General features: G+C 43.0%; 1 protein-coding gene across 1 annotated transcript; it reads right to left on the bottom strand.

Moving 5' to 3' along the window:
- Positions 1 to 16: 16 nt before the first annotated feature.
- Positions 17 to 18,473, bottom strand: gja1b (gap junction protein alpha 1b). Its single transcript, XM_038799707.1, has 2 exons — positions 18,223 to 18,473; positions 17 to 3,552 (listed from the first exon to the last, which is right to left on the bottom strand). The coding sequence occupies exon 2, from the start codon at positions 3,539 to 3,541 to the stop codon at positions 2,393 to 2,395; it is 1,149 nt and encodes a 382-aa protein (XP_038655635.1). The 5' UTR covers positions 3,542 to 3,552; positions 18,223 to 18,473; the 3' UTR covers positions 17 to 2,392.
- Between the last annotated feature and the right edge of the window lie 9,435 nt (positions 18,474 to 27,908).

Here is a 27,908-nt window from a genome sequence, read left to right as displayed (position 1 = left end):
AAAATCGACAAACAGCCATTTGGAAAAAGTCACTTTATTGTTTTAAGTTATCAGGTTTTAATAAACAGGAGATTGCTCACATGCATGGTAACAACAATTGTGTAAGTCTCTCAGTACAGGTGAGGGTGCTTGTCAGTGATTAACATGGAATGTTAAATGGAAAACTAGAAAACACTGACCAGCACTTTACAATAACACTCTGATAAGTGAGCACATCACTGGTTCATATGCTTTTCTTTATGGGTAATAACTTTTTCCCCCAAGAAATGTTTACCAGTATCATGGGTGACTCTATGGATCGTCCTGCAGAGGTGCACCTGACAGCCGAAACAGGCATCAGATAACAACTTGGCACTCCAGCATTCTGAGCACAAATTAGTGAGCTATCTCATTATTTTAAGAAATGGTCACAATACTTGGGGATTTTCCAATAATTGTCTTTGAACGATAAATGCAACTGAAAATGAATCCAACTATGGATATGCTTTTTTTTAAAGTAATTTGGATGAGCTATTGGAAAGAGACTTGAATCTTCTGCTTCAAAATAAATAGTTACATGCACACTACTTGACAATTTGTAACACCTTTCTACATCATTGTGCATTCTAAGCAAATATAAAGTTTCAGTGCAAACGCCATTATAGCTAAAGTAATAAACAAAACTTGGATGCATGAGGACCAAGTCAAACCTTAGAACTGTAATTTTAGAACTGCTTATGTGACATTATGGATAAGCTATTTACAAGATCAGAATAATATGGTTTAGTCAGTGAACGCAGATATTTGTGATGCTATATTGGCGAATACCTTTATTACTTGTTGACTAAATATTAGTCCAGCACTAAGCACATTGACTATAGGTTTCTCATACTACTGAAAACTTCACTTCAAAAGTACTAAAACAGTACTACAACCTCTATCACAGCAATGATTAAATATATATTTTTTAAATTCTCATTCACGTCAAGGACAAAGTTATTATTGCTTTGCACAAATTAACAATCATTCTTACTTTTCTCAAATAAACCACAGTATCCTCCCTGGATACATAATTATTCATATTGCAGACAGTGGAGTTAGACTTGCCATTCTTATTCAGATATTTAAAGAAACACACACCAGATAGGCTCCATTATCAGACAAATTCTTCAAAAACATACAAATATTTAAGAATTATCAACATGCAACCTTTTTCCAGAATACTTTGCACTTACTGCTCACTTTAAATAAAGTCTACTTTAAATAGAGTCTACTTTAAATAAAGAATGTTTGAACAAAATAATTGATAGTTTTGTTAAAAGACTTTAAAACACTTATTTGATCGACAAAGATCTTTATGTTGTTTAAAATCCCCTAAGAATTAATCATGATTTTAATTGTGTTAACTAAATGAAGTTCCTCTTTATTTAGATGAGCATATTTTAATTGATAAACAAGTCAAAAAATGGACATGGTATTGGAAACATATTCAGCCAAATTTTTGATTTGACACAAAGTTACTTAAAATATCAAACATACACTTAGTAAAGAAAGATACGAAGGTACATTGGAAAGTGTTTTACTGGATAAATAATTCCAAATGCAGAGTGAGAAGTCTGATGCAAATGAATTGGAAAGAAATTCCATGGTTTCTGATTTTTATTTTACTCTGTAACATAATCTTTGTCCAAGTTATTTTGAAGTATGCCCAGAATTGAATTACCTTTTTGTTTATTTTTATAAATTTAGAGTACCCAATTCATTTTTTTCCAATTAAGGTGTGATGTATCCACCTACTCTGCACATCTCTGGGTTGTGGGGGTGAGGCCCACGCATACATGAGGAGAATGTGCAAACTCCACACAGAAAGTAACACAGGACCGGGATTGAAACCCGGTCCTCAGCGCTGTGACGCGGCAGTGCTAACCACTGCGCCACAGTGTCACCCAGAATTGAATTATCTTATTGTGTTAAACAATTGGTGCAAAAAAGAGATCTTTCATTCTGAATGGAGGAAAACTTCAAAGTGCAGGATGGTATCTCGGAATGTTATTCCTGGGCTTAGATCATATCTAAAAAAGTTAAATTTGAAATGGGCTTTGAAGGAAGACTTTGGCAAAATGCCAGAATGTGGCAAGGAATGTGTAAAATCAGTGAAAACCTCTCCACTGGAAGGATTTATGACATTTTTCAGCTGGCTTTTCTTCAATGATTTTACTGGTGTGCACATCCTCAAGAATAGAGGTATTTTTGTGCCTTATCATGGTTGTACTTAAAAGGAGATGCCACTGAAATGTTAGTTGGTATTGAGCACACCTCATAACTACTTGGTACCAACACCGAGCGTGCACTTCCAAAAATGTGTCTATTCATACTGTAGAAATGAGGCAATGTCTTGAATTAATAAGTCTGGCTAGACCTCCAGGTCATCCGGTCGTGGCCTGCTACTCCCTCTGCTGCTGGTTCTACTGGGTGGTCTCTGTTCCGTGAGAACAATCGGCTGCATCTCAGTTACTGATGGTAGCTTTTGTATGGTTGGATGTTCACCATGAAAATCAAATGGCTGCGCATGGGAGTTGGAGATGGTGCTACCAGCCTGGCCAATCCTGTTTTGTTCGGTACTGTAATTTGCCCAGTTCTGTTCATTAGCTTGCTTATTGTAGCTTCGGCAGGAGGACATATTCCTGTCCCCAGTAGCAAGCTTGTATCCAGGAGGGGACATGGGAGCTGTTGGTGGGGAGCATCCATTATAATAGGCATACTTTGAAGAGGACGGGTCTTTGACAGGATTCAAGCCCATTTTTTGAGAACCTTGAAATAAATGGCTGTTCTGCTTAACACGATCTGCTAAGCTTTTGAAGATGATATAGAACAGCTCTGTCAGATTCAGCAAAGCTGAACCAACGGATACCACCAACATGAATATGACAAAGATGGTCTTCTCTGTGGGTCTTGAGAGGAAGCAGTCTACTTTGTGTGGGCATGGATACCTCTCGCAAGTATAAATTGCATCCAGCATGAATTTGAAACCATAAATGCACCACTGAATTAAAATAAAAGTCACTTCAAAAATTATTTTAAAGATTATACTGACTGCATAAGTATGTAGAAGGGATCCTTTGATTTTAATTCTGCCTTCCTCCTCCACACCATATTTGATTTTCTTCAATTCTAACTGTTTCAAGGCGAGGCCAACATCTTCACCCTCTTCTTGGAGGAACTTTAAATATTTTTCTTTCTTGGATATTTTTTTCTCTTTGTGAGAAATGAGAAAGACATGGGCTAGGTAGATCAGAGTAGGTGTTGAGACAAAAATAATTTGAAGGACCCAGAGTCGAATGTGGGAGATCGGGAAGGATTTGTCATAGCAGACATTATCACAACCTGGTTGCAATGTGTTGCACTTGAATGCAGACTGTTCATCATTCCAAGCAGCTTCAACAGCAGTCCCCAGGACCAAGAGGCGAAAGATGAAAAGCACAGTGAGCCATACTTTACCTCCCGGAGTCAAATGAGACTGTGCTTTAGTCAGTAGTCTTCCAAGAGCACTCCAGTCACCCATTCTGCTTTAACCTTAGCAAAAGAAAGAAGACAATAATTGTGTAAGGAGACTTCAAACTTTCTTACGATTTTGTTCATTTTAAAACAAAGCTTGTTTTTTAATTTGTTTATTTCCTTTAACAATGGCATTCGTTCATTAATGGTGACCATGAAACTATCATCAATTGCTGCAAAAGCCCATCTGATTCACTAATGTCCTTTAAGCCTGAGGTCACGGGAGAATGGAGGGCTCTGCAGGTTTCCATGTGCGTGCAAGGGGCCTGTATGTCAGCACAGTTTGGCACATGCAAAGGATAACACCACCAGCAAGGCTGGCGTTAAGTACTGCAATTTAATTCAGCTGTCATAAATCAAGGTACATGAGAATAAACTATACCGTTTGTTACAAATAAGAATCTGCAGCATGCCAACCAGTAGAGGATTGGAAACAAAATAGTAAAGGATAAATATCAGCAGCTTACTCTGCCTGGAATCTGTAGCTGTTAGATTGTCACTGGTTTGTCTGCTGTTCTGAGAGGAGGTAGGCTTGGATTTCAATTCAGCAATTGCAGACGTGTTTTTATAAATTAAAAAGCACCAAAGCAGTTAAGCAGTGATCAATATGTGTATTTTTGTGGTTTGTGCCTTTCATTCTGTTGCTGGGGTCGGGAAGGCTATGACGGCACTGGCCCTTGTTACTAGAATACCATCCAACATCTTCATCATCGGAGGAGACAGCTTGGTCCTTTGTGTCTCCCTCTGCAAAAACAAGCCCACCTTTGCACAAGGTGAACTTACAGTTTGGGGGGCCCTGTGCACACCTTCATTGCTGAGGGCCCCCTTCCTGATGGCACACCACCCCATGACACAATACTCCTCCCCCAATGTTGTCACAGCCTTCCTGGTGGGCAGACATGGAACAGGCCAATGAGATGGAAATATCAGCTGATGACATGACTGCAGCACAAGCCAGTGCAGGACAGAATGATCCAGAAAATGTCCAGTGCAGGAGTAAATACTCCAATCAAGTGGAGTCCAATGAGTCCAAGTCCAATATCAGTGGCCTGGCTTTGCCTGGCCAGATTCCATTCTTTGTTCAAGAAGAGACTTTCTAAAGGCCAGTTTTGAGAGCAGTGGAAGATGGTGGTTATCTGTATGTGACCAGTAGCCATTATATCAGACCAACAAATAAAGAACAAAGACAAAGAAAATTACAGCACAGAAACAGGCCCTTCGGCCCTCCCAGCCTGCGCCGATCCAGATCCTTTATCCAAACCGGTCTCCTATTTTCCAAGGTCTACTTCCCTCTGTTCCCCGCCCGTTCATATATCTGTCTAGATGCATCTTAAATGATGCTATCGTGCCCGCCTCTACCACCTCCGCTGGCAAAGCATTCAAGGCACCCACCACCCTCTGCGTAAAAAACTTTCCACGCACATCTTCCTTAAACTTTCCCCCTCTCACCTTGAAATCATGACCCCTTGTAATTGACACCCCCAATCTTGGAAAAAGCTTGTTGCTATCCACCCTGTCCATACCTCTCATAATTTAGTAGACCTCAATCAGGTCCCCCCTCAACCTCAGTCTTTCCAACGAAAACAATCCTAATCTACTCAACCTTTCTTCATAGCTAGCACCCTCCATACCAGGCAACATCCTGGTGAACCTCCTCTGTACCCTCTCTAAAGCATCCACATCATTCTAGTAATGTGGCGACCAGAACTGCACGCAGTATTCCAAATGTGGCCTAACCAAAGTCCGATACAACTGTAACATGACCTGCCGACTCTTGTACTCAATACCCCGTCCGATGAAGGCAAGCATGCTGTATGCCTTCTTGACCACTCTTTCGACCTGCGTTGCCACCTTCAGGGTACAATGGACCTGAATTCCCAGATCTCTGTACATCAATTTTCCCCAGTACTCTCCCATTGACCATGACCATATAGTCCGCTCTTGAATTTGGTCTTCCAAAATGCATCACCTCGCATTTGCCTGGATTGAACTCCATCTGCCATTTCTCTGCCCAACTCTCCAATCTATCTATATTTTGCTGTATTCTCTGACAGTCCTCCTCGCTATCTGCAACTCCACCAATCTTAGTATCATCTGCAAACTTGCTAATCAGACCACCTAAACCTTCCTCCATGTAATTTATGTATATCACAAACAACAGTGGTCCGAGCACGGATCCCTGTGGAACACCACTAGTCACCCTTCTCCATTTTGAGACACTCCCTTCCACCACTACTCTCTGTCTCCTGTTGCCCAGACAGTTCTTTATCCATCTAGCTAGTACACCCTGAACCCCATACGACTTCACTTTTTCCATCAACCTGCCATGGGAAACTTTATCAAACGCCTTACTGAAGTCCATGTATATGACATCTACAGTCCTTCCCTCATCAATTAACTTTGTCACTTCCTCAAAGAATTCTATTAGGTTTGTAAGACATGACCTTCCCTGCACAAAACCATGCTGCCTATCACTGATAAGTCTATTTTCTTCCAGATGTGAATAGATCCTATCCCTCAGTATCTTCTCCAACAGTTTGCCTACCACTGACGTCACGCTCACAGGTCTATAATTCCCTGGATTATCCCTGCTACCCTTCTTAAACAAAGGGACAACATTAGCAATTCTCCAGTCCTCCGGGACCTCACCCATGCTCAAGGATGCTGCAAAGATATCTGTTAAGGCCCCAGCTATTTCGACCCTCGCTTCCCTCAGTAACCTGGGATAGATCCCAACCGGTCCTGGGGACTTGTCCACCTTAATGTCTTTTAGAATACCCAAAACTTCCCCCTTCCATATGACAACTTGACCTAGAGTATTTAAACATCCATCCCTAGCCTCAACATCCTTCCTGTCCCTCTCCTTGGTGAATACCAATGCAAAGTACTCATTAAGAATCTAACCCATTTCCTCTGACTCCACGCATAAATTCCCTCTTTTGTCTTTGAGTGGGCCAATCCTTTCTCTAGTTACCCTCTTGCTCCTTATATACGAATAAAAGGCTTTGGGATTTTCCTTAACCCTGTTAGCCAAAGATATTTCATGACCCCTTTTAGCCCTCTTTATTGCGCGTTTGAGATTCGTCCTACTTTCCCGATATTCCTCCAAAGCTTCATCAGTTTTGAGTTGTATGATCTTATGTATGCTTCCTTTTTCATCTTAGCTAGTCTCACAATTCCACCCGTCATCCATGGTTCCCTAATCTTGCCATTTCTATCCCTCATTTTCACACGGATATGTCTGTCCTGCACTCTAATCAACCTTTCCTTAAAAGACTCCCACATTTCAAATGTGGATTTACCCTTAAGCAGCTGTTCCCAATCCACATTCCCTAGCTCCTGCCGAATTTTGTTATACTCTGCCTTTCCCCAATTTAGCACTCTTCCTTTTGGACCACTCTCGTCTTTGTCCATGAGTATTCTAAAACTTACGGAATTGTGATCGCTATTCTCAAAGTAATCACCGACTGAAACTTCAACCACCTGGCCGGGATCATTCCCCAGTACCAGGTCCAGTATGGCCCCTTCCCGAATTGGACTATTTACATACTGCTCTAAAAAACTCTCCTGGATGCTCCTTACAAACTCTGCTCAATCTACGCCTCCAACACTACACGAGTACCATTCAATGTTGGGGAAGTTAAAATCTCCCATCACAACCACCCTATTGCTCCTACATTTTTCTATAATCTGTCTGCATGTTTGTACCTCTACTTCATGCTCGCTTTTGGGAGGCCTGTAGTAAAGTCCTAACAATGTTACTGCACCCTTCCTATTTCTTAACTCCACTCATATTGCCTCAGTGCTCGAATCCTCCATAGTGTCCTCCTTAATCACAGCTGTGATATCATCTCTGACTAGTAATGCAACTCCTTCACCCCTTCTACCTCCCTCTCTATCCCTCCTGAAGCATCTATACCCTGGGATATTCAGTTGCCAGTCCTGCCCTTCCCTCAACCAAGATTCAGTAATACCCTTTTGAAAAACAGAATTTAAACAAGAGAATATGGAAGAGGGACATATTTTAAAGATTTTCTTAGATGACCCCTTTTTGGCATGACAATTTACTTTGCTTTTCTTCTACGCTCTTTCTTCACAAAATCATCAATTACATCACCTTAGGTAAAATCTTGTTCCATTTCAAAGCCAAAACAGCATCTGCATGAGCGGATCAAATGGTGGATCACAAATTCGTTTGAACATCAAATGTTTTCCCTGTGCCTACTCCAAGCGCGACTGCAACATATTCTAATGTTGCGTGGGAACCAAAATAAAGATACAACTTTTGAACAAAATCAAAAACTGTATGGTTGCCTCAAAAGATTCAGTGGGCTGATTAAATTCAAGGACTTACTGGAATACGGATGAATAATGCACAGGGGCTTGCATTGTTCAATCTTGCTCGTAGATCTGAATATTTTCCTGCCATCTTTGCAGCATTATCGAAGCTCTGCCCATGACAATGTCCATACCTAAATTTGCAATTATTTCCAAAACTTTTGTCTCCAGACACTCAGAAGTGTGGGATTATAGCTGGACAAAACAAAGAAATCGCTCTCCAACTTCACCATTGCTGGCCACATATATTAAAATTATTGTTAATTGGTCCACATTACTCCTATCTGGTGTTGAACCAACTATTATGGAATAGGTGGGCCAGTGGCACAATAGATAACGCACTTGACAATGGATCAGGAGATGCCAGGTTCGACATCTGGTTGGCTCGTGGTAAACTTCTCGACATTAGTTCCAAAACTTCATGAAAAATAAAATTTGGGCAGCAGGATGGAGCAGTGGGTAGCATTGCTGCCTAAGGCGCCAAGGTCCTAGGTTCGATCCCGGCCCTGGGTCACTGTCCATGTGCAGTTTGCATATTCTCCCCGTGTTTGCTTGGGTTTCACCCCCACAACCCAAAGATGTGCAGGCGAGGTGGATTGGCCATGCTAAATTGCCCCTTAATTGGACAAAGCGAATTGGGTACTCTAAATTTAAGAAAATGTATTATGGAATAGTATTTGGCATCTTCATTAGTGAATTATTTCTGAGCCACTCTGCCAGTATAGTGATGAAGACATCGTAGGTTTAGTCTGTTGAAACTGGGTCTTCCCTGAGCCATAATATTGATAACTTTTCCAAATGCTCTTTGAGATGTTCGTCACATTTACAAAGATATTCAAGGCAGGTAAAAAATTACCTCTTCGATTGGATACTGATGACTAATCATGTCCTCTTAGAGGTAGTCCCAAAGAAGCCAGCAGTTTGACTGTGGCAACAACACATCTCCGAACTTTCCTCCAGTAAGAATATTCCTTTTCAAACTGAGCCGATAGAAGCGCAGAATCAATTCTTGCATCTTTGAACATAGCTTTAAATTGACATTTGGCATTTTCATGATCAGCAAGATCTTTTCAAACATTTCTCCAGTTCGAGTACTCTAACTCGACAAATGCTTGTTTCCTTTTACCAGGGTCAGGGAATAATTTGCAAACAGAAAAATAGATTGCTGAAAAAAATCAACCAATTCCTATCTTCAGCCATCCCATTTCTCTTCATCCTTAGAAAACTGGATTTAAAGGACCTCTAACCTGCTTTTGGCCTCCAACCTCAAATGCTCCTCTCAAATTTTCCACATTAGCTATGTTTTCTGATGTACTTAGTATGAAATATTCTATCATGCACAGTGGAACAGATTTTGGCCATAAGTAATATCATCAGGATAGATTTCTTCCCTCATTTCAGCAGAAGAATCAGCAGTATCTTGTGGTTCCATTCCCATTTCAAAGTCCACTTCTTATTCTTGTTCAACCTTTTAGGAGATGTGTGTCCAGAAATCAGGAATTCAAAGTCATCAGGTATTTCAGCCATACTTTTGGTGGATGAGGATGTATGTGCAGTTTGTTCTCTGCCCAATACTTTGAATTTTCTGAAGTAAAATGACAAACTGCCTTTTTTTCTAGCATTGCCCCACCTTCAATTTTTTTGTGCTTTTGACTGTAAGATTGATAGTGTCACATGGACTGATCTTTCTTGATTTTAAAACATGAATTTTCTGAAACAGCAGGTACTTTTTGCCTTCCTTAGCCCTAGGTTCAAGTTCTCCTACTCACCTTGACAACTTCGCCTCACTGCTGGCTCAGATTGCCTGGTAATGGTATGGCCTCATCCTCAGTTGCTCAGCCCTGGTCAAGCGGCCCGTGCTGTTGCTCCCCTTGACCGTGCTGACCTCGCGCGCCTCACTGCTGGCTCAGGCTGCCTGCCTGGCTATCTCGTCTGTCTCACCCTCAGTTGCCCAGCACTTTACCTGGGCGTCAAGTCACCCTGCTGCTCTCCTGGATGACCCCTGGCAACTCCTTGGCCCTCGCACCTCATCTCAAGCTCTGCTCAACGACAACTTCAGTGTTGTGCTGGCTCACTGGCTGCCTGCCTGGCTATCTGGCCTCCTCACCTCATCCTCAGCTCATTGTCCAGCTCTCTCCAGCCCTGATGGATGGTCGAGTTGCCCACCTCACTGCCCACCTCGCTGACCGCCAGAGCCTCCTCGACCCTTGAACTTCACCTCGAGCTCTGCTCGACGATGACCTTGGGCACTGTGCTGGCTCACTGGCTGCCTGCCTGACTATCTGGCTTCCTCACCTCACCCTCAGATCATTGCCCAGCCCTCCTGAACCCTGCTGGCCTGACCATGCCACTCCCCTTAATGATTGCTGGCGCCTCATGGCCCTCACACCTTGCCTCGAGCTCTGGTCAACGACAACCTCAGGCATTGTGCTGACTCACTGGCTGCCTGCCTGGCTATCTTTAAAAATATTTTTCAGAGACCCTCATTAATAATCTCACTCTTTCCAGGTCACTATCACCTATCAACGATCTTGAACAATGTTATTCCATTCCAAGGAACACGACCAGTCAGAGTCCAATGTTGTTCTGCATTGCTTGCTGATACCTAATCAGCATATTCAGAGCTATCAGGCTCTGATTAGTGTCCACAGAGCTATTGGCCAGCATGGGGCCCCACCATTGGCTGCAGCTCTGTGCCTAGGCATGATGTGTTTCATTGAAAGACCGCCTGTGCACAGCAGACAATGATGATCCAGGACACTCTCTGTGAGGAATATTGGTGTCTCCAAAATCTAAACCGTATGTTTAGGAGGCCTATCATCTGTTCAGTGATGGCCCTTGTGGAGACATGTACAGCATTGTACCTCTCCTCAGTGGCCCTCAAACTGGCATCATCAGCCTAGTCTTCTGGGAATATCCCTCGTCCCCAAGAAGCCAGCCCTGAAATCACCAAGATCCCTCAAATATCTGTGGCACCTGGGATTGGTTCAGAATGCAAGAATCGTGAGAGCTTGCTGGGAACCACACACAAATGTACAGGATTTGTCCGGTGTGATTGCACATCAACCGCAGGTTCAAAGAGCAGAAACCTCTCTGTTGATGAATGTAACTAGCTGATGCTAGTGCACTCTCAATGTCACATGTGTGCAGTCAATAGCCCTTTGCACTTGTGATTGCCGGCATGCAATTGCCTTCAGGTTTTTGCAGACACAGATATTGATAGATAGGCTGGCATATGTGAGCAACCACAATCTGGGACATCCTAAGGAGCCTCTAATATTGCCTTTTGCTCATCTGCAGAAATCACTGGCACCAGGTCACCAGCATCCTGAATTTCTTGTGGCCCGCTGCCTCTTGCTGCTCTGGCTGTTGCCCTTCCTAGCCTTGGGCTAACCTGTGCTGGTTCTTTCTCATCTGGTCAAGAGCCAGTAGAAATGGCAGTGTTGCCTGGAGCCTGTGTCATTTGTGCATGTGGATCTGTGAACAAATTACGGTGATCCATCCAGTCAGCATCTCCGAGCCTTTAAACCAATGCTAAGGATTGTGCTAGCAGCAACGTCCTGACTCCAAACTTCCATTCTCCTGGGTAAATGATTATGTCTAGGTATCTGTCCAGATATGGCTTCCCACCCCATTCCTTCATGGTGAAGGACATCATGGAGGGCCACAAATTAGTGTTCCTCCAGTTCATACTTGGCTGCATAAGGACATGGTGTACTGACTGGGGTCATGGCAGCCATGTGCAAAAGCACCATCTTGGACACTATTCAACTTGCCTCCATGATCCTTGAGACTACATGGAGACCATTTCCTTGACGTCATAGATTTACTATGTAAATTCTTGGCAGCCACAATCTGTCCAGGACCCTAACACTTCCACCCTTCCTCTGACTTCACTGAACACCTGCCACCAAGTACTCTCATTTAAGTGTTGAGGATCAAACTCTTGACATCACCAACCCACCCTTTAGACACATCTCTCTACAATGCTCACTGCCTAGGAAGCCCATTTACTGCCCTACAACAGGATGGACTACGTGTGACATGCTTGCCCTCCATACAAGCCCCAGACAATCTAAACACGCTCTTGTCCTTTCCTGCTAACTCTGCCCCCCCCCTTGCCCAGCCTTTGTTCCATCCTTCCCCATTGACCCTGCTTCCCTTGCCCATTCTCCCCGCACCCCTTCCCACTAACCTTGCCTCTTCATTCCCAGCCTCTGCACAGTTTGGACTATCGGCACACAATCTTAATCAAGAGGCTGACATTTATGAGCAGTTCCCAGAAAGGCAAAATGACTACTGACTCCAAAGTCCAGAAGAAGTGCACCTCGCCAGGTGAACGCTACTTATATATGCAGTTGTGAATCTGAACGCAAAATGTTCTCACTCACAGAGAAATTAATTTGGAGGGGGCACTTAATTCTGGCGAGCTGGCCTTTTAATGAGTATGCACGCCATGCAAATGCATGCACATTAGCTTCCATATATTGATCATTGGGATGCTCGACCCACCTCTAAAGGTTCTGAGAACTTAATTGCAAACTTCACCCCACAGTCGTAAACTGACTTTTTGTCTCCCATTAAATTAAGTTCCCTTGCCCGCCAAGCTTTCTATCTCAGATGGGCCCAGAACATTCTTCTCCATGAGTGCATAGCCTCATCCATTCATCAAAGCTCTGTTAAAAGTTCTTATAGAGAAGGGTTTGTTCTACATCCGAGGGATTGTAGCCTTTTTCTTGAACACATTCAATGGTAACACTGACTATACAGTGACCTCAGCTAGAAATACATATGCTTGTTAGATAGCATGAGATCAGCCTGAGATCCTTATCCCTTACTTTAGCCTGTCATCACACACATGATAAAAATCATATGTAACATGCTTAACTAAGTGTTCTACTGGAGGTTACAATTGGGGTTGCACTCCAGTAAAAGGTCAACACGTTTAGGGATGAGCAAGAAAGGAGACAATGTTGGAAGAAAAAGGACTAAATATTTTTTTAAGTAACTTGTGCACAGTACGTTTATTATGTTCATAGAGAGATGTGTTATACATAATATAATGGATAATGTCATCAAATGGGTAAGTAAATATGCATCTATATTATATATATATATATATATATATACATAAATACATATTATAAAACTTTTTTTAAAGAACACAAAGGACACTTACCTCAGCAACTACTACGTTTCATTTGTGAAGAACACAAGCTGCTTTATTGAGACTCAAGATTTGACGGATCTCTCTGGTACAGCGGCTAATATGATAAGTCCACATTGAAACGAAAGAGAGTTCATGTGACCCAGCTCTTGGGTGTAAAATATATTGGATTTATACTAACAGTCAGAGAGAATGGCACAGAAACAGAAAGGGTATCAGCCTTGCTCCCTCTTTCTTTCTCTGAAACCTCTCTTATCAAATATAAGTTGTTAATTATTTGAAAACCCACTGGAGGGCGTCATTGCTGCAAACCGAGAGTTTGAAGAGGAGGATTCCAAATCAACACTACTGTCTCCAAGAGAAAAGAGAATCAACCAGCCATGACTGTTGCTCCAGTAATAAACACAAATACTAGCAGCCACTGTGGAAAATAACCCTTCAGGTTCAAACACGTTTCTGGACAATCGGTGAATACTTTTTTCCTGAAATTTGTTTTTGCATACTGTAAGGGGGGTGTTTGTGTGCCCATTGCATTTGAGAGTAGTTTGACTTTTTAAAATTCATTCAGGGGATGTGGGCATCGCTGGCTGGGCCAGCATTTATTGTTCTTCTCTAATTGCTGTTGAACTGATCAGCCATTTTAAGAGTCGACCGCATTGCTGTGGATCTGGAGTCACATGTGGGGCAGACCAGGTAACGATGACAGATTTCCTTTCCTAAAGGACATTCATGAATCAAATGGGTACTTACGACAATCGACAATGATTTCATGGGTCACCATTAGACGATTAATTCCAGATTTTTATTGAATTTAAATTTCAACATCTGGCATGGTGAGATTTGGAAACCAGGTTCCTACCCTAGGTCTCTGGATTACTAGTCCAGTGACGGTACCACTATGCCCCCACCACCTTCCCTAATTGTACATTTTAAACCTATTTTTCATAATTTCCGCATCTTTGCCTGAGTGGGCTTTCACAATAAAACTCTCTATGCTTGTTAACTTACATAAATTTAACTATCACAAGAATGAATTCTCAATCTAAAATTCTGTTTACATACGGAACTTCAATATGACTAAGGACAGTATTTAAAGTGAATTATTTAATTACTAAAATAATTCAGATAAACCAGCTTTCTATAAGCAAAAGTATCAATCTGAGTGAGAATCAGTGCTGGTACTCTTGCTATTGAGTCACAGGCTGTGGGGTCAAGCTCCCTTCCAGAAATATGTGTACAAATTAAGCTGACATTTCAATGCACAAAAAGCTTGCTGCACTGTCCGAGATAAATTTCAGATGAGCCAATAAACCAAGACTTTCTCTCTTCTCGGGTGGATGTAAAAGTAATGACATATGAAAAGAGCTGGCAGACTTCCAAGTGACCTTATCAGCACCTATTCCTAAGCCCAAACCCTTAAAACAGACTGGACATAAGTGCAAACCACACAGTCACCCAGGGTTGAAATTAAACCCAGGTCCCTGGTGCTGAGGCAGCAGTGCTAACCATTGTGCCACCGTGCCACCCCATCATGACAACAAATGTGTTTATCATGTAATTGAATATACTTTCTTTCGCAATTAACTGGGCAATTAACCTTCTGGGAAAAAATCATAAATGGGTTGGCAATAACTTATATTGTACATTATGTTATATATTGTATATGGGCAGTACGGTAGCACAGTGGTTAGCACTGTTACTTCACCAGGGACCTAGGTCCAATTCCCAGCTTAGGTCACTGTCTGTGTGGAGTCTGCACGCTCTCCCCGTGTCTGCGTAGGATTCCTCCGGATGTTCCGGTTTCCTCCCACAGTCCAAAGATGTGTAAGTTAGGTGGATTGGCCATGCTAAATTCCCTTAGTGTCCAAAAAAAGGTTGACATGATGTGGAGATGCCGGCGTTGGACTGGGGTGAGCACAGTAAGAAGCCTTACAACACCAGGTTAAAGTCCAACAAGTTTGTTTCAAACATGAGCTTTCGGAGCGCAGCTCCTTCCTCAGGTGAATGGCGAGGTTGGGTGGGGCCATTGGGGATAGGGTGGAGGTATGGGCTTGAGTCGGGTGCTCTGTCCAAGGGCTGGTGCAGACTTGATGGGCCAAATGTCCTCCTGCACTGTAAATTCTATGATTCTATGATATTCACAATTTGACAGTGGAAATTTAGGACCGTCCTATAAGAGGTACATAAGATGTGTACAACTTGATACAACCTCTTCCTTGATTTAGCAAGCCAGGAAACACTTCATATATCCATTACTGGTTTAAAATGTGATGGGGTGAGCCAGAGGTTTAGTACTGGGGGCTATGGTAGAAGTTCACAACTAATATGAATCAATGCCTTCTCTTCCTAATCCTGAACAATTGCTGCTGTTGCCCCAAAGGACTATCCTTGATCCTTTGCTTTTCTCATCTAAGTGCTTTCCCGCAGTGACATCGTCTGAACTCAGGGTGTTTGTTTTCAATTGTACCCAGCACCACCTCACCACCACCTGGCTCAACTCCTCCACTGTTGCTAATTTATCAGGCTGCTTATCCAATACCTTTCCAGGATGAACAGAAATTTCCAACAATCAAATATTGGGAAGACTGAAGCCATTTTTGTCAGTGCCCTCTCCAAACTCCATTCCCTAACTATTGGTTCCATTCCTCTCCCTAGTTCAAGATTAAACCAGTCTGTTCACGGTGACACAATGGTTAGCACTGTTGCTTCACAGTGCCAGAGTTCCAGGTGCGATTGAGTCACTGTCTGTGCGGAGTCTACACGTTCTCCCTGTGCCTGCGTGGGTTTCCTCTGGGTGCTCCAATTTCCTCCCACAAATCCCGAAAGACTTGCTAGGTGAAGAGGACATTCTGAATTCTCCCTCTGTGTACCCGAACAGGCGACTAGGGGCTTTTCACAGTAACTTCACTGCAATGTTAATGTAATGTACTTTTGACACTAATAAAGATTATTATTATTTGTCTGAGATACGTTTCTGACCTCATACCAACCTTTGTCAAAGGCCACCTTTGTAAATGTTTGTAATATCTCCTGTCATCCATCTCAGCTAATCTGCTGCTGAAACCCTCATTCATTTAGGCTTGACCATTTCAATGCAGTCCGCCTGTTCTACCGTGTCTACCCTTTGTAAACTTGAGTAATCCAAAAATGTGCTGCCGTGTCTTAACTTCCAGCAAATCTCATTCCGCTCTCACCCCAGTGCTCATTAACAACATTGGCTCTCAGTCAACCAACCTCAATTCTCATCCTGATGTTCATATTCCCTCTCTGCTCTCCCGCTTCCTTATCTCTGTAATCTCCTCCAGACCAACATCCCCCTGAGGTATCAGTACTCCTTTCATTCTGGCCTCTTGCGCAACCCCGATTTTAATTACCCCACAATTGCTTTCCCCTTTGCAGGGTGCTCCTTAAGAAGCCTCTTTGACCGAGCGTACTCTATATGTGGCTCGTGTTATATTTTGTCTTGTTGAGTTCCTTCATATGAAGCGCATTGGGACCTTCCATTCTGTTAAACGCGCGCATGAAAAATTGTGGAAACTGATGAGTCCATTTTTATGTGTTTACAGTTTTACCGCGAGTAACATTCATCTGTACATAAGATGGACCTTTAGGGGCAACATAATCGGAACCATTGTGCAAATACATGGTTTGAAGCGTCACCAGAGCGCTGTTGATTGAATTCCAGTTTTATTTTGATGTTTGCATTCTTTGGGAATGCTTTAGTTTAAAATTGCAATTCAATACTTTCTGTTCCTAGGGTTCACTGTCTGCGATCTCTCAATCAAATCTCGCCTGAGTTATTCATTAACTACTATGTTATGCTCTCTCTGGAACAAGCCACTGCACTCTATCCGCATTGCGTGCCATTTTCACCACATTTCTGGGAACACTATCATTCTTAACGTCCCTTCTTTTGGTTTCTTTGATATTCAAATTACGCCGATGTGAAATAATACAGATGTGCACCGAGTGTTGTCATTAAAACCAATCACTATGAGCCTGTACTCAATATCAGAATGTAATATTTGTACAAATAATTTACCAATACATTGTTCTGAAGTGTTTCCCAAGAAGTGGTATATTTCTTTTAAAGGATTTTGACCTCTTTTGGGGCACTTTTCAAATTGCGGATTTTTACTTTCTGTAGCTAACCAGAGGTGAACTCCCTATCGTTCCTCTCTCCACATCTTTCTGGGTCTGTATTGAATTCTGAAATGAAGTCTGTACCGGCTCCTTACTAAGCTCTTCATTAACATTAACTCATACATGTCCTGCTTGGCAATAACATTAACTCATACATGTCCTACTCGCCCTTTGTATATTCTTACATGTATCTTTGAACATTAATATGCAGGAAATCACAGTAAGTATTTCATCGCTGAGGTAATTTTAATATCGCTTTATTCAATGTGAATTGACTAATGTAGCACGGACTTCATAAGCACAGAATGAAGGTGAAACGGTGCAGCCCACTGCACCTGCCGTCCGCCTCTCCCGGGGACCCGGTGAAAGTTTCACTCCACTTCAGTACAAGTGTTAAAATTGCAACACTTTGTCTGAGGGAGGATTTGCTTTCTCAGCCTAGCTATCACGAGGTGGTATGCCGCTAGCTTTTTCAAACTCAGATAACACGGGTGGTGAGCTGAGGAGATGAATTATGTTCAAGAGGAGAGTTTTCAAAGTTTACATACGAGAGTTAAGCGAATTCATATCGACGTTAAAAATAAATCGGTTCACGCAAAGATGCTGCAACATCGGGCTAAGTTGTTAAAATGCGAGGAACTCTCTAACTGAATGCAAAGAGCTGTAATATCCGCCCCTTTTATCTGCTCTCAAAAGCACCAGTTGGTTGGGAAAAGTGAGTTTTGTAAGTTTTGTAAATTCAAGCCTGTGAAGTGTAATCCTCTGGACTGTCATGTGTGTTTTTTTCTCTCCCCTGTATTAGCAGTCATCTCTCTACCTTGTGCAGCTGGGAGGCATTCCTCCCATCCCCTTCACATTCCCTCAATATCTGCAATGCAGGAATAGTTTTGAAACTATGAACGTCGATCCGAAAGAACGGTATCACTTTTTTAAAAAAACAAGCGGTGCGTGGAGGAAAAAAAGTTACTTCCAACAGCTCGACTAGTTCAAATCCACGGCGATTATGGAGCTGAACTCCTGCACAAAGTTTCACAACTTACCCGCGAAGTCTTGGGAGAAACCGTGGAATTGGTCAGGTCGGAGGGAATGAAACTAATCAGCCGAATGTTGTTGCACTGCTAGGTGAAGGAGGACGCGCTCTCTAGCCTGCCGGCCGATTTAAAGCTCTTTTAGTTCCCCCAAAAAAAAGTTTTTTAAGAGTCATCTGACCCTTACGTCACGGTTTCTGGTGGACTGGAGAAAGTTGCAGGGTTTGAGCGGCCGCTTGTCATTTCACCGCACATCTCCTGGCACACTCCTTCTGCACGGCCGTCTATCTCAGCTGGAACCGCACAACTTTTCTATGTGGGGGCTTGTTACATTCAGTGGCGGACTGGGTCTAAAAATATTGGTTGCCAGGAGACAAAGGGGGCCCACCCACAACTACAATGCTATCATTTAATTTTCATAACGAATAAATAAAATTTTCAAAAAATACATATGGAAAAAAGGGTACAATTAAATTTTTTGTGGAAAAAATGTGTATTTCTTAGTAATTACAGTGTACATGTACTGTACATATTACTGGCAGTAGATACCAAATGTAAATACAGAATGTTATTGAATTTTTTATTTATTTTTTTAAATTTTAAGTAATTGGTTGATATTTTTTAATAGTTTACTGCACAATTTACACATTAACAGATAGTTCAAAAGCACAATAGAGCATTGCATGCAGTCCACTATATTAAGAGCAATCGTTTGTGTTCGCTAGATGATTGTGTGAATCTGCCAATAATTGCTTCTGCATCCAATTCATCTAACAATTCCTTTTCAATGGATAGCAACATGTATGATTCCAAATTCTCCTCAGACAGCGAATTTCATAACCTGATCTTTAGCTTTGAAAATGTCCTCTCACATTGGACTTGAGTAACTGATAGTGTGCAGATGACTTTATAAAGTTCATAAAGGTTATCATATGCCTTGCCATGAAGTCTGTTGGATGCCAGAAGTTTTAGTACACATGATGGGCAAGTGCTGCAAATTTTACAATTGTTGCAACTGGAATCCATATTCTCACCATCATTAAGCAATAGCTTTAATACATCAAAGTTTGAAGCAAAAGAAAACAATTCCAATATTACTTGATCTTTGCTGATTTGTGGAAACAGCTTAATAATACCTTCCAATGCTTCATCTTCAAGGCCCTTCTCTGCAATAGTTTTAAACTTTGCTGGGTCCAAGCAGGACAAATCTTTATACAACTGTTTGTGTTGTACAAAGCGTGATTCTAGTGACTGGACAATGCGATCCATTATTAGGTTAAACACATTTACTTGAAAATCAGCTAGAGAATCTGAGGAATTTCTTTCATCATCAATAAGCTCATCTGCCATTCTTTTCTTCTTCCTCTGCCTCTTAACTGGCAATGCTGTTTCCAACGCATCAATTTCCAATGTTTGATTTTCATCCATATTCATCTGTGAAATCCTGTCATTACATTTATTTACAAATTCCAAAGCCTTGCTGTGAACGTTATCAAATGTTCTTGTCTGTTCCTTCAACTTTGTTGTAGCTGAATCTACCAAACTCCATGCAGTAAATATATCTAAACCACTTGTCTGTAGATAACTTGATAACGGGGTTGTAGTTTCAAATATACACAAGTAAGTAAATGGTGTCAATATGGTTTCAAACTTTAGAAGACTTTGAAGTAAAACATTTGCTTCATGTTTTGTTTTTGCTTCAAACTTTTCTGAATCTTGTATCATTGATAAGCATGTCAATAGATTTACGAAAGTACTGGCAGCGGCATCATTTAAACATCCAAATATAGTTGTTGCTGCATTGGATTTTCCTGACCATCTGGTCTCACCAATTAGCTTTAATCATTTCATTTTTTCTTGTCCTAGATGTTTTCCAACAACTTCTATCCATACAGCCATTCTCTTGTATGATGCTTTCACAAAAGTTGCTTTATTCTGGAGCAAATTGAAAAAAGAAACTGCAGGCACACAACATTTTGTTGTTTCAGTTATCACCAAATTCAAGACATGGGCATAGCACCATATATGAACATGTTGATCAGCCACATCAGCAATTTTGCTTTGCAAACCATTATACTGGCCATGGTAGCTTGCAGCACCATCTGTGCTATCAGATAAACATTTTTAGGGGTCAATTTTAAGATTCTGTAATGTTTCAATCAATAGATCAAAAAGTCCCTGTCCTGTACTATCATTACTTGGCACAACTGAAAGATAATACCTTTAAGCACATACCGAATAATAATGCTAAACTGATCGATGGATGAATTATCTTGTGTTGAATCAACCTGAATAGAATAATATTTTGCTTGAGAAACTTCATGACTAATTCTTTCTTGTATCATATTCTTCATTATTTTGATTAACATGTTTATAGTTGTTTTACTCAGGTATGTAACAAGTCCACCACGGCCTTTACTTTGAGCCTTTCCTTGTTGCTCTAATCGTTTGATTCTTTGTTTAGAATATTGAAGATTGCAAGAATAACTTGAAGGAATGCCAGATAAACTCCTACTTGATAAAAAAAATGTAAAATAACTTACTTACACTTCAATAGGCTATGTTCATTAGTCAATACTACTGTGGCCTATGCAGCTTCAGAAGAGGAGACAATCCACTGTCCAGTGTTCACACCAGCAAGCAACTGAGACAACAGATGAAACTTAGAAGTTTGGTCCGACTATAGTAAGACATTAAGAATGGTCCCACGACCAAAGTTAACATGTCCAGTTTGATACCAGTGTAGTGTTACAAGTCGCAACCCTTTGAGTTTACCGATCATGGCTTATCACTTCAATATCTTTGACCTCATGATTCACGGTCAAAGGTACCGCTTCTCCTTTTCGGTGAACTCACGACCCTATGTACTGCTTGATATACTTTCAAGATGCCAACCATCTCAAATCACGAACTGTAACTTTATCTTTAAGTTCACACACTTTTGCTGAAAACGTGGATTTCCAACTATGTCCGACCCGGGTGAACCAGCCCCCCCCCCCCCCCCCCCCACCCTCCACTCCTTTTCACAACTGTTTAACACTGCTTCGTTCCTTCATACACTGCGTGATTATTTGTTTGTTTCTTTATTGCATTATTATTTGGTATTGCTCTTTTTAAAAACAATTATATTTTATTAAGTTAGAATACAAATCTCAGGAAAGAAGTTGGAGATTTATTTATCTAATTAATTATAATTTTTAATGGCCCTTCAGTGATTCACGGGCCCCTTCTTGGCTCTCTGGGCCCCGGACCGATGTACCGGCTGAACCAAGACTACTGCTTGATATCCTTTGAAGTTGCCGACCATCTCAAATCACGAATTGTAACTTTATCTTTAAATTCACACACTCTTGCTGAAAACATGGAATTTCCTTAATTATGCCCGACCCGGGCCCCCCTATTCCACATCCTTCCACTACCTCCCCTGCTTTGTTCCTTTTCATGCACTGCTTATTTGTGTCCTGTTCTCTTTTTTTTCTTATTCCTTTTTATTACTAAAACAGCTGTCTGTGTTTGTTTCTTTATTGCATTTTTATTTGATATAGGGGGCCCACTTCATCAGGGGCCCACTTGCCATCGGGCAAGCTGACACCCTGGCCAGTCCGCCACTGGATTGCCACAGTGACATGGTGCAAACTGCTGAGCAGGTTTCCAATGCTGTGATTCGTGCAATGGACAGCCTTTTTCCACTCACCCAATATTTGCTTTTCACAGTAACTTCATTGCAGTGTTAATGTAAGCCTATTTGTGACAATAAAGTTTATTTATTTATTTTTTACTTCAAATACATTTCAAACAAAACCGTGAACTATTAAAGTACACATGTGGGGTACATTGATTTCTCATCGAGCGACTCAGAAATCAGCAATTTAAATACACAGGGACCTGGTAGATACGTTTAATAATTGTTTTTCCAGAAATTTCTGATTTGATTTCCGTATGCACTGTTTTTTTTTAAACAATGAATTAGTTGTTGCTTTAATCCACGTGTTTGTGACTCCCCGAGCGAAACTCTGTAATCTATCGATACTTTTTGGGAAAAGTGATATTCACTCGTGAGTTCCAGTAAACGCATGATGATATTGAGAGAAATTTAGATTCTTCGCTTTATGATGTACATGATGTAAGCAAAAAGGGTTCCAATGTTTCAATCCCATTCTGGAACGCCACAGGATGACATGGGGTATTCTTATCTCAGAAAGACCCATCAAGAATTAATAAATAAAGTCACTGCTCATGTCTCACTTTAAATGTGTGTTTCTCTCCAGCAAATAACCCGCGGGGGCGGCGGCAGGAAGAAAACCTGAGATGCTACAATTTCAGGAGTTCTTCAAGGTTCTGTCCCCAAATAATGTAAAGAGTTATTTAGAGTCCGTGTCGTTAATGATTCCAATCATTATGTCCTGTGGTGATTGTTAAAAGTCAACATTCTAACGGGAAAGAATGATTCTGGCCTCTTGGTGTAGTAGTGCTCATGGTAAATGCATTCTGAAGGGGCATTTGTGTAAAGTCGCCATAGCAACCAAAAGGATTTCCCCTGCATCGATGTAGATAGCGTGTGGGGGTGGAGGGGGGAGTCTGATTTCACCAACAATGTGAAGTTAGTAGACATCTATTAACTCCCAAAACTTGGCAATTGGTAGTTTACATTCAATGTTATTCCTGCACCGAGAATATGTCCAAGTCATTTTAATGGCTCTTTGGATTAGTGGAAAGCATTGCTGGAAAGTTATCTGATGGAGAAGGGACCAATAATGATCACTAAATTCGCATGAAATTATACATTTCATCATATTCCAGGGCAATAATCCAGCCATTTGTCAAATCCTCTGGACATACTGGCCGGATAGGAAAGCTTTTCACCTTCCCGAAAACATAACCGACCTCGTTAATAGATTTCGTTTTCTAGCTTTCGAAGTTTGCTTAGAATAAACATCCAGCGGTTTACGCAGGAACATTCCGGCATTGCGATAGATGCGAAATGGACAGTCTCAAAAGTGTGGTGTTATTGCGCCCTCTCGTTTAAAACCTGTAAAATCATCGGTAGATTTAAAGTCTCGCTTTGGAGCCTCAACATTTCCAATTCGCTGGTGCTAAATTGTTTTAGCTCTATCTAGATCGAAATACAAATAATTTACAAAGTTATAGCTTTTCCCTACGTGGTTTTAGTATTGAACAACATTGTTAAACTTGGCTATGGAAGTGCTGGGTTGCAATCACTAGCAAGGACTTATAACAGCGATAGTGTATTAAGTACTCTGAGCAGCTCTTACAGGCTTTCACTTTGTCTCTCCAAGGAGAACATGTGATCCTTTAAGTAGCGGTGTCATAATGTCACTTAAATCGAGTAAAACAGATTATGCAGAGCCCATCATGTCTCCTCCCTCATCATAGAATCATAGTATTACTACAGTGCAGAAGGAGGTCATTTGGCCCATCGAGTGCACCAACATCCCCCATCTAACCTGGACACTAAGGGCAATTTAGCGTGGGCATGGCCAATGCACCAAACCTGCACATCTTTGGACTGTGGGAGGAAACCGAAGCACCCTGAGGAAATCCACGCAGACACGGGGAGAACATGCAAACTCCACATGAGCCACCAGGGTCCTTAGTGCTTTGAGGCAGCAGTGCTAACCACTGTGCCACCGTGCCGTCCAGCATCGCTTTGCTGCTTTTTTTATAAATTTAGATTACCCAATTAGTTATTCCAATTAAGGAGCAATTTAGTGTGGCCAATCCACCTACTTTGTACATTTTTGGTTGTGGGGGAGAAACCCACACAGACATGGGGAGAATGTGCAAACTCCAAACAGACAGTGACCCAGAGCCGGGATCGAACCTGGAACCTCAGCGCCATGAGGCAGCCATGCTAACCACTAGGCCACTATGCTGCCCTGCTTTGCTGTTTTAAATAAAGACAAAAGCTGTAGCGTAGTCCTGGAACCTTGTGTTTGGTTTGGTCATACATCCTGACCATGTGATGGCGCCAGCTGACTGTGCTGGAGATGATTTCTGAATGGTGTCCTTAGTGTGGACAACCTGAGACATTCCTTCGGTATATCCAGTGAGTGCAGGGCTTGCTGCGTAGGGTGTTGCAGGAGCCTCCATTTCTACTGTTGTAGGGGCCTGTATTGTCGGCTGGATGACTGGGATACTGTGCCATTTGCTGGTTCTGATACTTGTAGTAGATGAGGCTGGTTTTGTACATAGTGGACACTATCTGAGGCAACCACGTAATTGTTTGACTGTTGGGTATTACTGTGTTTCACCTGTAACTTGTTGTAGTCACATGTGATCTGGATCCTGACTGTTTGACCAGGTGTTAGAGGCCAAGTCTCTTGGCAGTACAAAATAGTATCTTTTCCCTCCTGGTCGGTGTTTCATAAGGGCGCCATTTACAATGGCTTTGATATTGGACTGCAAGAGAGCCTAGGCAGGAGAAATTGTGGTCCCAATGTGCCTGGAAAGCAGTAGCTGTGCTGACGAGGACAGGACCTGTTTTGATATGTTTTGCAGGCTAAGGAGTACATCATAATAATCTGATTTTGAGCACATTCTTCTGGGAGATGCCTGCCTAAGGGTACCACCCATTCTGCCTGGCCGTTTGACTGTGGGTAGAGGGGGCTGCTCGTAAAATGCTCATGTGTGTGAAAACTTCCTAAACTCACTAGCAAGCATTGTTCATCACTGCCCTCCGAGAGGTGACATGTGTGGCCAAATGTTTCTTGAGCTTGATAATTACAGTGTTACATGTAGTCAAGTTCAAACCACCCAGGGTATGAGTCAACTAGGACCAAATGTTGTTAACTATTCCGGTAAAAGATGTCAGCTACTGTATATGACCATGGGAGGTGCAGAGGTTATTTGGCTTTATGGAGCCTGAGTGCGTTGCATGGTGCACATCTGGATACCTCCCTCTCCATGTCAGCGTACATGGAAGGCCTATATAGAGATTCCTTTGCTCTGCATCTGGTTGCTTCCAACCCAGGGTGCCATTGATAAAGCTGCTGCGTGTAGAACTTCTGGAGAAAGGTAAGAATTACAAATCGCTGGCCACGCAGTGACAGTCTGTCCTGTACGGCATCTCAGATGGTGAAGAATGTGTGGAAATTGTGGGGAAGCTGCCTTGAAGATTCTGACCAACCCCTCATGATGATATTGTGAAGTTGTCTGCATGTGATGTTCGCCTGTCGAGACATCTTTGAGTTTCTAGATTCTCCAAGAGGAAAGCACCTGTATGGCCATGATGTCTATGTCTTCCTCATGACCTTCCTGGTCAGTGGTGTGTAGGAAAGCTCTGGAAAGGGCATCAGCCAAGTATATCTCCTTACCACTTTTGTAGATGGCACTGAAGTTGTAGCATTGTAGCTTTAACACCATGTGCTGCAGCCGTGCTGACAGTGTGTATTGGCTTTTTTAGAATAGTTATGAATGGCTGATGATCAGTTTCAACACTTGCAGGACAACCACATACAAAGCCATGTCATTCCTGATAGGCAAAAACTAGGTAGAGCGAGAAGGTCCTTTTCAATCTGAGTAGAATGAGTTTCAGTGACAGTGAGGGCCCTAGATTGAATATTGGTCTACTATTCTGGATGGAGACAGTGCCAAGTCTATTTGACATAGAGTTGACCAGGGGCAGCATGGTGGCACAGTGGTTAGCACTGCTGCATCACGTAGCAAGGACCCAGATTCAATCTCGGCCCTGGGTCACTGACCGTGTGGAGTTTGCACATTCTCCCCATGTCTGCATGAGTCTCACCTCCACAACTCAAAAGGATGTGCAGGATAGGTGGATTGGCCATGCTAAATTACCTTTAATTGGAAAAAATGAATTGGGTACGCTAAACTTACTTTTAAGCATTTTTTAAAAAGACATAGGGCACAATTTTTCGGAAAAATCTCTTAAGTGAGGTAGTGAGCAGGAATTGCCACGAGCCTCCCAGCGCTCGGCCCAGCGAGGCCGGCAACACAATTCAACGTTAATTGGTCCACTTAAGGAGGCCTTAAGGGCTTCAGCCAGCTGATTCGCCAGAACCGCATTCGCCAGCCCCACTCTAACAAGGTCGAGCAGCATGTAAGCTGCACTTGCTCACCCAACCGCAGCCAGCTTGAATCAATGGTGCTCAGGAGACCAGCTCCAAGACTTGGAGATGCTGACCTGAGGAAGCTGCTAGACGGTGTGGAGGCCAGGAGGGATGTCCTGTTCTCCCGAGGCCCGGACGGTGTGCCACAAGGTAACTACTGCTGCCTGGGTGAGGTGGTGGTAGCCGTCAGCTTGTGGAGTGTGACCAGGAGGACTGGCCTTCACTGCCGGAAAAAGATCAACGACCTACACTGGGCAGCATGAGTGAGTAGACACTCCCCCAGGGAGCATCCACCCCTCAACTCCCCATGTGATCACCAGCCCTTTCTCCACTCCCCACCCCCCTCAACCCCCCCAAACTCCTCCTTCACACCTCCAGCTGATGGCTCTGACCCATCCCAGGATGCAGTGTCTCCTAACTCCGGGGAGAACACTTCAGAGAGCACCGAGGATGCAACCGTAGTCGCGGCACAGTTGTCATCAGCATCACTCCAGCAGATCCATAGCCACTTGGAGGAATTCCAGAAGCTCGGGGCACAGGACATGGCACCGGCAATGAGTGGCACCGAGGCCAACATTGCAAGGGCGACGACCGCAGTTGAGAGCCTGGTGCACAAAGTCAGCACTATTAGTGGAGGTGTCCAAGCCTTTGCACAATCAGTGATGCCCATGGTCGAAGGTCTCAGCAGAATGTCCGATTCACTGGGCGATGTCACCCAGTACCAGGCCGACCTTGACGAGGCCCTGCAGGGCATGTCCCATTCTCAGATGAGCATGGCCGAGACGCTACAGAGCTTGTCCCAGTCCCAGGTTGGCATGGCAGAGGTGCTGCAGAGCATGGCCGAGGGCTTGACACGATGGTGCAGACCATGGGGAACCACCAGGGCTGGCAAAGCTAGATGATGCAGGGGCAGCTGGGCTTCGAACCAGCTGCCCTTTCATCCCAAGGTGAACCCCAGGGCCCTATGGGTACTGATCAGGAGGAGGGGGCGCTGGGTGCCAAGCCGGACCTGTCCCATGGAGTGCCGACGGTGTCCACCAGCTCCCCTGAGTTTCACCCCTCTGATGGGACCGCTTCTCAAGGTCAGCACATGGGACAGGGCGGCACGGCTGTGCATGTGCCACCGACAAGTGAGCTGGGGCCCTCCGGCACTGAGCCCCCCAGGGCATCGAAGGCCACGGGATGAAGTAAGCAGCTGGCTGCCTCCACCTCAGATGTGCATCCTGGGGAAAACTCTAGACGTAGTGGTAGAGGTCGGAGGGCCAAGCACTTTGGGAATCACTGGGCACCGGGCTACAGGTTAGGGGGTTGATAAGGAGCTGTGTCCCATCCCCTGGGTGTTTGAATGTTGCGTGTGTGGTGTTGCCTCCTGCAGTGTTCAATCACACTGTACAGGCATCAAGGTTGTAATTGGGATGCTAGGCAATAACTCCCACGTACTCCATCACCCGCTCACCCACGGGAATCCACAAGGCATGTTTGAAGTTCTCATTTAACCACAATTGCCATTCCCTATTAGCAATAGCCTTTAGCCACACAGCCAGAGACCTCAGCAGTCAGTGGTAGTTATTGGGGCAGACAGGCAGGGACAGAGGTTTCCCCCGGAAT

Source organism: Scyliorhinus canicula, chromosome 6 (genome assembly GCF_902713615.1).
Source record: "Scyliorhinus canicula chromosome 6, sScyCan1.1, whole genome shotgun sequence".
NCBI lineage: Eukaryota > Metazoa > Chordata > Chondrichthyes > Carcharhiniformes > Scyliorhinidae > Scyliorhinus > Scyliorhinus canicula.
The sequence above is the reverse complement of the archived record's forward strand: the minus strand, read 5'-3'. Positions and strand labels throughout refer to the sequence as shown.

Bases quoted from the DNA above. Each gene is read 5' to 3' on its own strand.
- gja1b (XM_038799707.1), bottom strand. From the start codon at position 3,541: ATGGGTGACTGGAGTGCTCTTGGAAGACTACTGACTAAAGCACAGTCT.